Genomic DNA, 12,881 nt, shown 5'->3' on the forward strand with positions numbered 1-12,881 from the left:
GAGAGTTGCAAGCGCAAACCAAAACCGTCCATTACATGTTGTTAAATAAAAAAAATGGAACCCTTTTGTTCTATGCAATAGAGCAAAATATAAGTAGGTAGCTAATTATTACTCTGAGATTGTGATACAAAATGGAATATGGACGGTAGACAGATAGAGAAAAAAACCTTACCAACAGCAAAGAGAACTTGTATGAAAATACATTTTTTTTTTGTTTATAGAGAAACCTGTTAAGATTTATATTATTAAAAAACACTTTTACCTATTAAAAATGTTTGGTTTTATCTACTTTGAACTCTGAGAACTATGTCGAACTATTAACAGGAATATTATTAATTGTCATTACATTTAAAAACTACATTCAAAAATCTTTTTTATTTTTTTAATCCATGCAAATGTTTTTTTTATTTTTTTAAATTCAATTTCTTAAATAAAATCCAGGCGTTTAACACAAATGCAATTGGACATTTACCCGTAAAATCATTTAAATAAATCATTGATTTATTAAAGAAAAAAAACATTTCCTAATTCCTTAAAAATGTGCAAGAACTTATGGACTGACCAGATAAATAAAAATAAAGAATTAAAATGAATTCCAATTATGTTTTAAAAAAAATACTGTCCGAAATGCAAAACATGTATAAAATAATATTTTATGTTATTGATAGATTACATAAAGCAAGAGAATGCCGGTTAGAATAAAGTGTGATAGAATGAGTAGCACAGTGTACTCAAAAACTCTATTTTCATTCTTTTGGAAGTTTTTTTTAATAACAAAAAAAATATTTTGAACATCCCTTGTTAATATTATATTTCCAAATGTGTCTGTATACGAACAAAACTCTGGCTTTATGATCTCTATTTCAATATAAATTTATAACTATTGCACCATAAAATATATTTAAAAGATTAGGAAATCGGATACCATCAGTGTTGTGTGCATAATAGTCTGTATATTAATTACTATTTGACTGTAAGTAGACATTTCTAATAGAACACAGATTTTAGTGCTGTGAAAATATATTAACATCAGGCTTATCCTCTCAGACAACTATCATTAACAAATAACAAAAAGTTATCCTTACAATTTACACACCGAACCTCATTCCTCAAGGAAGAAAAATTAAAATATTAAACAATATTGTAAAATGATCCATTGTGCATTACTTTTATAAAACGGCAATAATTATATTATATTTTGTATGCAAGTTGATCAAATTAAGAAATCAAATATCAAATTAGAATCAGAAAAGAAAAACCGTTTGTGGCCAACATTGCATTTTGACTTGTACTGTTATACTTCCAAACACTGATGGGTAAATTAATAATTATAATTTGTACATTATTATTTCTAGATAATATTTCAACTCCTAGCATTTATCATCATTTAATAAGTACATAAACTTTTTTGGGTATCTTAATAAGCGTGAATCACCAGTTAAATGTACATATTATTTGCATTCCGTCTTAATACTCGAAAAGTGGTAAAAATTAAAATATTACATCTATTTATATCTGACAATAAAACTTCATTTCATAAGAACTGGGAATTCTAACAAACGAAAATTGGTAGCACACATTATGTAGGCACCAAAAAATGAAAATTAGAAAATAAATATAATTAAAGTTTAGAGGAATTGTAAGCTTAGATTAATTTGTCATTCATAGAAAAAAAGGAAATACAATAGCATTAATAGTTTTATATAATCACTTGTGTACTTCTTCTTCATTTGACCAACGTTTCTCTACCTCCTGCAACTCGTATTCCCACTTAAGTTCCAACTCTCTAATATCTTTGGCAATGCCCACTTCATAAGCCTCCTAAAAAAAATATATATGTATTATTTATCAAGTGCTAGGTGCTAATCTACCGGTTTCACATTGACTAATAAGTCAGTGTTAAATATTACTGGTGTTTAAAATCTGTGAAAAGAGTACTTAAAAATGTAACCTTATTATCTGTTTATTTAATAATTTGGATTCTCTTTACCAATAAATATCTGTTCTCTGCAGTTCGTCGTGATCAAAGAACAACGACAAATGTGTGAAAATTGCGACATCCATAAAATGTCAAAAACGATTTTAAACCACTCTCATGTAAAGTTGAAGAAAATGTAATTTAAATATTTTCTATTTTTGATGTTTGAAGCACTTTGTGGAACATTATTATTTCAATTACAAGTTGATGTGCCATGACTGCAAGTCATTTTATATGGGAAAAACATCATGTACTTTTAAAACTAGAGTTAAAGAACATATGAGAAATCTTCTTAAAAACAATAATTTTTCTGAGTTTGCTGACCATATCCTAACAAATAGTCACTCATTCAACTTTGAAGATGGCATGGAAATTCTACATACAAAAAAAAAGGATATGCACTTGATTATTTTGAAATATTGGAGATTAGAAAGACTGTAAATAAAAATTTAAATATTATTAATAATTAAATAAATCTTAGTAATAATCCCATTTAAAATATGTTTCCTCTCCCTAAATCCACACACAAACCCCCTCTATTTTCTACCCCCTCTATTTTCTACCCCCTCTCTTTTCTACCCCTGTAGCCACGCCAACTCTACCTTCACTGTGAAAATTTTATACATGTTATGTTAGTTTGTAATTAACCCTGAAGAAGGCATAGTATTGCCGAAACTAGTTGGTTGTCAAATTATAAAAAAATATAAGTGGTACATAAAAACAAAGTGATTTTATTTTATTTTAATACAGTTGAACTCGGTTATAACGATCACGGAAATAGCGAGATCTCGGATGTAACGACGAAACATTAGTTGACATTTTAGTTCATGGTTTTCTCCATACAATTATTCACTGTTATAACGGGCTACTTCTCGGACATACCGAACAAAAATATTGTCAAAAATTATACAAGCATTATTCAATTGTTAAAAACATCATTCTCAAAATAAGAATCTAACGGTCGGCTAACGTAAAGGATAAATACCGCCGGACGTTGGGATCGGATTATGTTTATGATAGCTATGTAAGTGTCTAAGTACCTAATTGGATTTTTCGCCGACAATATTGAAAAATGAACACACATGGTTTTTAAAAATCCAAGTTTTGTGAACTTAGTAAATGCCTAAACTGTAGGAAACGTGCTGACCACTACATCATGAGGCCGACAAACAAAAAACTAACAAATACCACTTTAAAATAGATTCCACGACAATAGGAAGTAATGTGGAATGTAAATTAGTGCAGAAAGGGTGTACAGTGAGAGCAGGGCTGGTATTCTGAACAGACTTGTGCATGAAGAGATCGCTCTGTTAGCGTGTATTTAGTACATAAATACGTGCCAAAAATGCGTTTTCTACACACGCTATTGCATTCAGAAAACCACCCCAGGAATGAGTTGGGAGTATATTATATAATATATGTGTCATCATCGTTCCCTTTTCGCACATAATGGTGCATAAGCGCACTGCATTGGTACACCAATCGCAGTGTATCTTGATCATTTTTTGTTACACGAAGGCAAGATGATCAGTCTCACGCTTCAGGTGCCAGTTCAGGGACTACGAAATATTCTAGTGTAAAAACACCTTTTTAAATAAATACTTCGTGTCAACCATGTCGAGAATCAAACCAGAGACCTCTTGCATGGTAAGCAAACACGCTGACCACAACACCACGAGGCCTAATGTATGTATACAATAAATACTTATCATACCTCAGCATCATTACTTTTTGCAGGCACTCTCAGAATTACTTGGTTGTTAAAATCTGGAGCTGCGGCACTTGGCATGTCTCGGCTGTAACTCTCACCCTGAAATGATAAAAAATATTAAGTGAAATTATATATTGCTTGACTGTATTTTTTAATAAATTTTAATCACTATTAATGTTAATTATATTATGTTCAGGCACTGGATTTTTAAGAAGTAATATATACATCATCATTCCTTTAATCGCACCTGATGATGTATAGAATACGGCTTTGGTTCACCAAATTCAGCGTATCTCGATCATTTATTACATGTAGATATGATATGTTTTATGTTTCATAACATTGCAGTGTAAATCAAGCTTCCAAAAAAATATATCACGCTTTCCTTGCCAGAAATCGAGCCCGGGGCCTCAAGTGTAGTAGAGAAACACACCAACCACTACACCACGAGGTGGACTAATTTCTATTGGATTGTACTTTTTGGGATTTTCACCTATTTGGCGGCCCCGTGGTTTAATGACTAAGACACTTGCCTCGTGCTTAGAGGGTTCCGGGTTCGATTCCTGGTGATTTCATAAAAATTTAATGAGATTTTCTCAAGCCTGGGCGTTACATGATGAACATAATTCAACACTGTAATTGGACCTCTTGGCCTATTGTGGTGCAAAAGCATTTACAAATTTCACAAGCAGGTATACTTTTTAGCGCCCGGACACACTTCGTATTGTTGGTGATATTCAATACCGCATAACTATCAATAACTGTTTTTATCAGGGGAACCTAAAAACCATTCTGATTACTAACAACTTTAATCAACCAAAAATATCACGGGAGTATCAGAAAAACTAACATCATTTAGAGTAAAAAGGAAAATCATAAAGTTAGTATTTCAAAAATTAACTACAAACTTCATCATCATTCCCCTTTCCGCACCCAGTGGGGGCATAGGGCACTGCATTGGTAAACCAAATGCAACATATTTCGATCATCTATTACATTAAGGTAAGGCGAGAGCCTAATGCTTCAGGTGCCAATCCAGGAACAATGAAATATTGCAGTTTAATCAACCTTTAAAATTAATATTTCACGTCCTCCATGTCAGGAATCAAACCCGGGATCTCAACCACTACACAATTAGGCAAACTTATCTCCACTCGATTTCCTTACTGAGGATTTTTACCTGAGAACAGCCATCAAATGGAAAACACTCGCCTAGGGTTGTGGTTCTACTTCACACACAGAACTATATTCTTCATCCACATGGATGCATAAAATTACAAACTTACTTGTCTCATTTGCTGCTCCCTCTGGTGTATGCCATGTTGAATGGTACGAAGTTCCTGGGCCAATCTATCCGTGTCTGTTCCGGGGATCCCTTTCTCTCTCATCTCTGTTACCAGCTTCAGCGTATTTAGTTTCCTTTCCAACTGCCTCAATTGCGACTTCATATTGTTTTGAAGTGAATTTACACTTGTGGGAACTTGCTGTTGGTTGGACTGGAATGGAGTATACGACATCTAAAAACAATTTTGGTGTTCAAAGGTTTACATAGGCTATTAATAAGCCAACTAGTTTTGGAACAAAATTATTCCTCAATTAAGTCATGTAAATAAATTTTATTTAACCTACAAAATGAAATGCAATACCTTTATTTAATCCATAAGTAGAAATAGGTAATCAATCATTCCTGCCTCGATACAGGATTGCTTAATGATGCAAATAATTACAAAACAAAATATCTTCTAAAATAATAAATATTTCAACTGTTGGAATTGGAATTTCAATTGTTATTTAAATGACTAAGAATGTATTTGTTTGAAAAATGTATCAAAATTAAATGCAGAATAGCCTTTAAGAAAATTAGGCAATAAAATAAAATGGTCAATTAAACTGCCCCCATTTCAAATTGAGTTTGAGATAATAGTTAACCCTTTATTTGTAATTTACCTGCTTTTATTATTCAGTACTGTTTTTATGTCGACCTGGTTTCAGCTTTTTAGGGCCCAATAAATGAATTTTGGAAGTCTTTAAACGTAAAACCAAGTGATGAAGAACGTAGTGTTAATTGGAGAAATATGTCCATGAGAATATATATGCATGGAGAAAATTGGGATGTAAAAAACGGGACAAACAAAATTGAGAAACCAAAGAAAAAGGTTTTACTATATTACATTTTACATAAAATGGAGATTGGAAAAGTGACAAATCATTAAGGAAAGTGTTATTAAAATGTGATAAAAGATAATTATTGAATCAGGTCATAGTCCTGTGGTGGTTTTGCGGATCTGAACTGAGGTTTAAGTATCAAACCCTGTTGAACCACAGTTAAATTCTTAATTTTTACACAGTAATTTACATACATACATAATATAATCACAAATATTCAAATAATAGGTGGGCCATAAAAAAATTGTGCATTTTAGCACAAATTCCCATTCTATTGGTTTTGCCGATACGTGGTAAATGTAACTGTACAGTTGACCATGGAGATTTGAGTCTCCGCAATAATTCTTCAATCACAAGAATCTGACTCGACCAGGAATTTTGAAGGCCGTCCACATTTAGGTGCTTCTTTTAAATTTCTATCGTCCAATTTGAACAAAATTGACATCTACATACTGTTAGCACTTCACCACTAACTTATTTAATGGCATTAGCAGCCTTGCTGGCATTCAAGCCCTGGTAACATACAATGCTTGGAGTGTCCTTCATCATTTTCCAGTTTTGACATTTTACCCTTAACAGTAATAAAAATTTAATTACACGTAAATACTGCCAGACAAGAGTTCAAAACATAAAAAATCTCAGACATGTTTACTTCACTATGTCTGGACATAAACTGCACTCAAACGGCAGGTCATAAAATGTGCAATTTTTTTATGGTCCCCCTAAAATGTGTTTTTTTAATGTTTAAATCATTACCTGTTGCAAATTATTGGAATACCACAGTAGTGAATTCTGTTGGTTAGCCATTGTTTGTAGTGGTTCTGCCCGAGAAATTGGCCCAAAGTTACTTGCAACTTGTGTCTCAAATGGTACGTAGTCATCATCAGTTAATATAGAATCCGAACGCACAAACATGTCTCTTTGAAGGGGGGCTAGAAAAAAGTTCATGTTTAAACAGTTATCGTAAAAGTGTGAAACAGTTTTGCCGCGATGTAAATGACAGTTGAAATTCTGTAGTGCAATACTAAATAAAGTGATACCAAATAAACAAAATTTCACAATATTTAGGGAAAAAATCATCGTATGCATTTTATGTAAATTCAAAATTTCATTTTTGTGTTTTTAGTTATTTAAACATGTTTTTTTTAAATTCAATAAAAAAATACATTGTGGTATTGATTGAAAAAAATATTTTAAAAAATTGAAATCATAGGTAAATATGAATAATCCAATAATGACGGCTTTTACAATTTTTCTGCAGTTTTTCATTTCCTCACTTTAGTGTTTTCCTCAGTTTAACACTTTTTTGCTGCTCCCTTGAAAACGTAAAACTTTGTTGAATTTGGTCGTGCCATGTCTTCCTCGATTTCTGCATCCATTACATTCGAATCGTAAATCCTTTTAGCCATTTTTTTTCTGTCCATTAGCTCTACTTGTACAAACTAACGCAGGACTCTTTTATTAATTTTGTCGATAATGCTAGTTATAATGTTATTAAAAAATTATTATAAAATGTTTTTTTTATGTTATTTAAAATTAAATTGAAAAACTGGATGAAATACATACAAACTGTAATCTGGCTGTATGGTTGTTGTTGCTGTAAAGCAGAGTACTGAGCTTGTTGCTGTTGGAGGTAGTTGGCTCTTTCCAATTGGGCAATGATGTCTTGTTTTAGTTTGTAAAGAGCATTCAAATTCTTGTCTGATTTATTTTCCGTAACACTGATGGAGGAACTATGGTTCATCAAATTTTCCTCGCATATTGGATTAAACCTAAAAATAATATACATATTAATATAAAATTGATAATAAATAAAGCAATTATTTAGAACGACTGCAAACAAGCTCCGGGATTTTAAAATTGTACCAAAAATACTATTCATAATTTGTTAAATACAAATCAGTTATCCCTGACTTCAAATATTACAATTCAAATATAAAAATACTGATATCATCGTAGACAAAGAACTAAATCTTGAAAAAATTGTAATAAACATGGACAAGAATATCAGAACAATATCACATACAACATTCCAAAATGAGACGAGGATAATCGAGACTAATAAATTAGGGACTGAAATTATATGATAAACTACCAGGCAAAGCTAAACAAAAAGACTCGGACAAACTTTTCAAAACATATAAAAAAATATTATTATCAACAACAGAGTATAAATAAAAAATTATATATTATTTTTATATAATGAATGTAATAATCCGTAAGGGTTAATAAATAAATTTTCAAATAAAAGCACTCTAAAGTAGTTAATTAGCAGTTTGCCGAGTATTTTATTCGACCATATTCAATATCATCATCATTCCGTCTGCCCTCTAGTTGGAGTATATGGCGTCCACAAACAGACTCCGGGGCTCTTTGCAGGCTGCTAACTGCAAGTCAAGTCGGCGTCTTGTAGTTCTCACATGAATTGCCGACAAATTGTCAGCACTGGACATCCAGGACTAGAGAAACTGATGCCTCGTAAAAAAGGGAGAGTTTAGGGAAGCATCCGCAGTACATGCTCCAGCCAATGCTCTGGATGCTAATTTTTTTTTTAAATCTTAAAACTTACCCATTAGCTTCGAGGGTTGGTAAATTGTTGTAGTTCTCAGACATGTAATTCGATTTTGAGAGATCAATGTTGTGTGCGCCCTGCGAGGTTGTCGGTAGCATTCTATTACCTGCAGACACAGTAATAAAACCTTTTAATTGCTCTGAGATCACTCTCGAAAATGTTGCAGAAGAATTTAAAACAAAATAATTTGCTTTGCCGAACTAGCGCGATGCAAAATGTACCCCAACGCACTTATTTTAGTGACTTTTTTGTTAAAATGGAACATAATCACCGATGGATTGCAATTTTAGATCATTATCTATAAAGTACATTAAAAGCTCGTTTTTACGTTCCTCGATTTTACGTTTTCCCGCTTTTTACACCGAAATATTTAGGTCCCATTTTTTTCAATACATTCTCACGCATCGTTTCTTTGAATCCCTTAAAATATGTATGTGTATATTTATGTTTTTCCTTTTTAAAAAGATGATATTATTTTATTTTTTACATCTAAGCATGTTTTTCATTCTTTATTTTAATTCTTAACTTTTAATTACTTTTACAAATTTTATTCATTTTTTTAACTTTAATTTTAATTTTTAAACAACTTCTATTTATGTTTATTTTCCTTCTCTTTTTTGTACTTTAATTAATAACCTTACATATAATATGGCAACTTCACTGGTCCATTAGAGTTAAGTCTAACTGTGTAAAATATAAAACTATGTAACTGTACTGTATGTTTCCTAAATAAAAGAAAATAAAAATAAAATAAATAAAAGTGTGAAATTGCCGCTATGTAAATGATGGTTGTAATTTTGTGGTGCCATACTAAAAAAAGTGATATACCATATAAATAAATTTTCCCAATATTTTGAGAAAATTCGTTGTATGCATTTTATGCAAATTAAAATTTTATTTTCGTGTTTTAAAGGTTAAGGATTTATTTTTTTATTATTTATTTAAGTAATTATTTACACAAGTTTTTTTTAAATCCAATTTAAAATAACATTTAGTATTGCTTGAAAAAATACAAAATATTTTTTATTAAATCATTGGTAAATATGAATAATCCCAAATCATGACAGTTCTTACAATTTTTCTGCAGTATATTTAGTATAGTCTTGTTATACGATAATTATATTTTAATGAAATTTTATTTTTTCTTAATTATTATTTTTTAAAGTTATTCTCAGTTTTACACTTTTTTTGTTGCTCCCTTTGAAAAACGTAAAATAGGGGTTTCACTATATATTTGTGTGTTTTTAATAGAGATGAAAATAATCGACTAAATTTATTAATTGAATGAATGAAATAATCAAATTCCTCATTCGAATGAATCATTAATTTCCGGTATACCATAGACAATAGCCACAGAAACTTATTCAAAGACAAACTCCGTTTTTCGGGAGAAATATCCATGCTTTGGGAATGCTAGGTACTTTTTTTTCCTTATAAGAGAGAGCCTTTTACCAAAATGTGATAACATCGGCCAAAAACAAGTTACATAGATTTACAAATTAAAATGAAAAACAACACAAATAGAAAGGAATAACAATATGAACACGATAGCAAGCAAAAAAACGATACCTACATTGTATGAAAACTTCAAGTTAGTTACATTCTAGAATATTTTAAAATGTTTTGAATTTTTATTTTACTTAAACTAATAATATTATATGAAAAACAGAAGTCACGTTCTAATACGGGTTTTATTTCTAGAAAGCCGGGACGTGAATACGAAAAAAGTTGAGTGTTTATTGTAAGTAACCCTAATAAAATGCTTTTTTTAAAAACAAATTAATACTGATTTTCAAACAAACAAATGGGAAAATGGAAACATGGTTTGAAAATTAAAAAATACCACCCGTAGAGCAACAAATTATAAGTCTACATAGGTAGGTACGTCAGTTTGTTTTTTTTTTTTTAACTATGGCAATAATAATGTAAATCATGATCCTTACTTTATGGTATTTAGAATATTTACATGGGTATAATTATGGTCTGTGGTTATCATTACTTGACATAACCTAATAATTATCTGCCAAAGGGTGAAAATTAAAATATTTTTGTTTCATATTTATTGTTTAGGTCACGCATGTAAAACTACAATCAGCTGTTATTGTGTTGATATTTCAGATCCGATGGATTTGATATCAATTTTATTATTATTAAGTACAGAAATAGGCTAGCAGCAGACCCATAAACAAACGTCACTTTATTTTATTGTTAAATGATGCACTTTATATATTAATTATGTACATTTTTATTTTCCCTGTGCTGACATAACTACAAAAAAACAAAAGCATTTTATTTCAACCATCACGTCTGACAGATCCCAGCGCCCATTACGTTATAACAATTGTTGTCTTCAGCAAATCTTTTAAGACTTTCTGATAGAAGAATCCTAACTGACCTAATATTACTTTTTAAGGTGATAAATTCATTAATTGACTGTCCAGATTTGCTGGAGTTGGTGTGTTTCCGTGTACCTGGTCGACATACCCGCCACAGATCTCCTTTTTGCATTCGAGTGAATTCATAAGTTTGGAAATTACTAATTCATTCGATAGTCAGCGTTAAGCTCGCCCATTGGTCTATTTGTAGTCGAATGAATTTAACGCACGCATATTGGTCTATTTGCATTCGAGTGAATTCATTAGTTTCGAAATTACTAATTCATTCGATAGTCGGCGTAAAACTCGCCCATTGGTCTATTTGTAGTCGAATTAATTTTACGCACGCCTATTGGTCTATTTGCATTCGAGTGAATTCATTCGACTACATTACTGCATTCGGACTTTCATTCGACTGAATTAAGTAATTGAATGTAGTCGACTACTTTCATCGCTAGTTTTTAACTCTGCAATGATGCCTACGTTATATTATAACATGACATTCTTAGAATAATAACTAAAATTTTGCACTTCACAAAACTATGCATTTTTTCACCACTGTTGGATATACTGGCATCAAAACGGTAAGGTAATTATACAAAAACTGGAAAAAATGGGCAATGAAACATTCTGTTTAAAACTTCCACTGTGCCAAAACTTACACCTGAGATCTATGCTCTTGCATTCGCGCGGTTAATATGTTCTCTGGTCTCTATGCAAATTATGGACAACTGCAATTGCAAAAATAAGTTTTTTACAAAAAACACTATCAAAATATGGATATGTCCATCATAGCAAATTCTTGAATCTATACTTCCAATGAATATACTGATATGACATCTATTTTGATATAAAACTGTAAGTTGTAAGTCCAAATTACGTAAAAAACTTTTGTTAATTAAACAAAATATATACAGGAAAAAAAGTTATCTTTTAAAATACATGTAAAAAAAAATATATTTGTATTCTTATGATTTACCCACAATTTTGGGATTATTTTTAATTAATAATAAATAACTGCATAAGAAAATCTAACATCGGACCTCTGATACATCGATTGGTGACACCATCACAGAACAACAACCCAGTTTAATTTTTAGCATATTTGGTATGTGTGTGTTATATTTTGCCGCTTTTACTAATTGGTACACATACCCAGTTTTAGGCGCGGCAGTTTAGTTAGAGAGCATTGTATATAAAAAATATATATTTAAAACATATCATACCGGAAGCCATGTTGACTGCTGGCTGCTGATAATTATAGTCTCTTATGTTATTCGGATCAAACGTCACAACAGACTGTATTGGATACATTTGTAGGAGATCATTTTCATTCTTAGGATATTCAATAATAGTAAAATTTAATGGCCTGTAATTGGCCTGTGTGCTTGGCGGTTGTTTGATACTTCCATTAGGTTTAGGCCTGATGTGAAACTGGACTTCATTGTGAATACTTTGGTATGGCATTGAGTCTCCTCCCGATGCACTGTTGTTATTGACAGAATTTTCTGGCTTCAATGTCGGCGGAGAATAAATCATACGCTTCTTTCTATGCTTTGGTCTGAATCTGGAAAGAATAATACAATATGCAATGATGAAATTCAGAATTAAAAAATATGTTTACTATTGTACTGTTTATTATTAAACTCGACTGTGACTACTCTCTGGTAAAAAAATTGAAAAAGTATTTAATTTTATTTATTTATTGACGGACTGGCCGACATTGACTAGTGTTTTTTTTTTTGTTCTTGACATCAACTAACTTGTCTAGTTCTTCCTCGCTGTGTGCAAACGTGCATGCATCCCCCCGGGGGCACACTCCCCTCTGCATGATGACGTGGCACATGGACACCTTGTACTTGGTAGGCGGACTGGCTCCCTGGTGAGAGGGGGAGTGCGTCGTCAGTGCACCGCTCTGCTGCCCCGCACCTTGGCTCGGACTAGACACTGGAATCGTGCAAAAACTAATTCATCATCTGTAGACAACAATGTCAATTATAAAAATATAAAGCTTTAATAGCAAAACGTAATTTTAAAAATTAGTTTTTCATTATCACTGAAATCAGCAAATGACAAGTC

The 12,881-nt window shown here is 31.5% G+C and overlaps 1 protein-coding gene across 3 annotated transcripts in view; it reads right to left on the reverse strand.

Annotated features, from left to right (window-relative positions):
• Positions 1–398: 398 nt before the first annotated feature.
• Positions 399–12,881, reverse strand: part of roq (RING finger and CCCH-type zinc finger domain-containing protein roquin) — a 30,925-nt gene continuing 18,442 nt past the window's right edge. For 2 of the 3 annotated variants that reach the window (XM_088232885.1, XM_088232883.1), the window contains 8 exons: positions 12,566–12,749; positions 12,029–12,369; positions 8,425–8,533; positions 7,422–7,627; positions 6,612–6,787; positions 4,976–5,206; positions 3,693–3,788; positions 399–1,821 (listed from right to left, as the gene is read on the reverse strand). In XM_088232885.1, the coding sequence (XP_088089011.1) occupies positions 1,708–1,821; positions 3,693–3,788; positions 4,976–5,206; positions 6,612–6,787; positions 7,422–7,627; positions 8,425–8,533; positions 12,029–12,369; positions 12,566–12,749 (1,457 nt within the window). In that variant the 3' untranslated portion in view covers positions 399–1,707. The remainder of the gene's footprint in view (positions 1,822–3,692; positions 3,789–4,975; positions 5,207–6,611; positions 6,788–7,421; positions 7,628–8,424; positions 8,534–12,028; positions 12,370–12,565; positions 12,750–12,881) is intronic. The other variant, XM_088232884.1, reaches the window with a different exon arrangement.

This window comes from Micrasema longulum, unplaced genomic scaffold (genome assembly GCF_059751315.1).
Source record: "Micrasema longulum isolate JH-2025_06_02 unplaced genomic scaffold, ASM5975131v1 h1tg001033l, whole genome shotgun sequence".
In the NCBI taxonomy this organism is placed as follows: Eukaryota; Metazoa; Arthropoda; class Insecta; order Trichoptera; family Brachycentridae; genus Micrasema; species Micrasema longulum.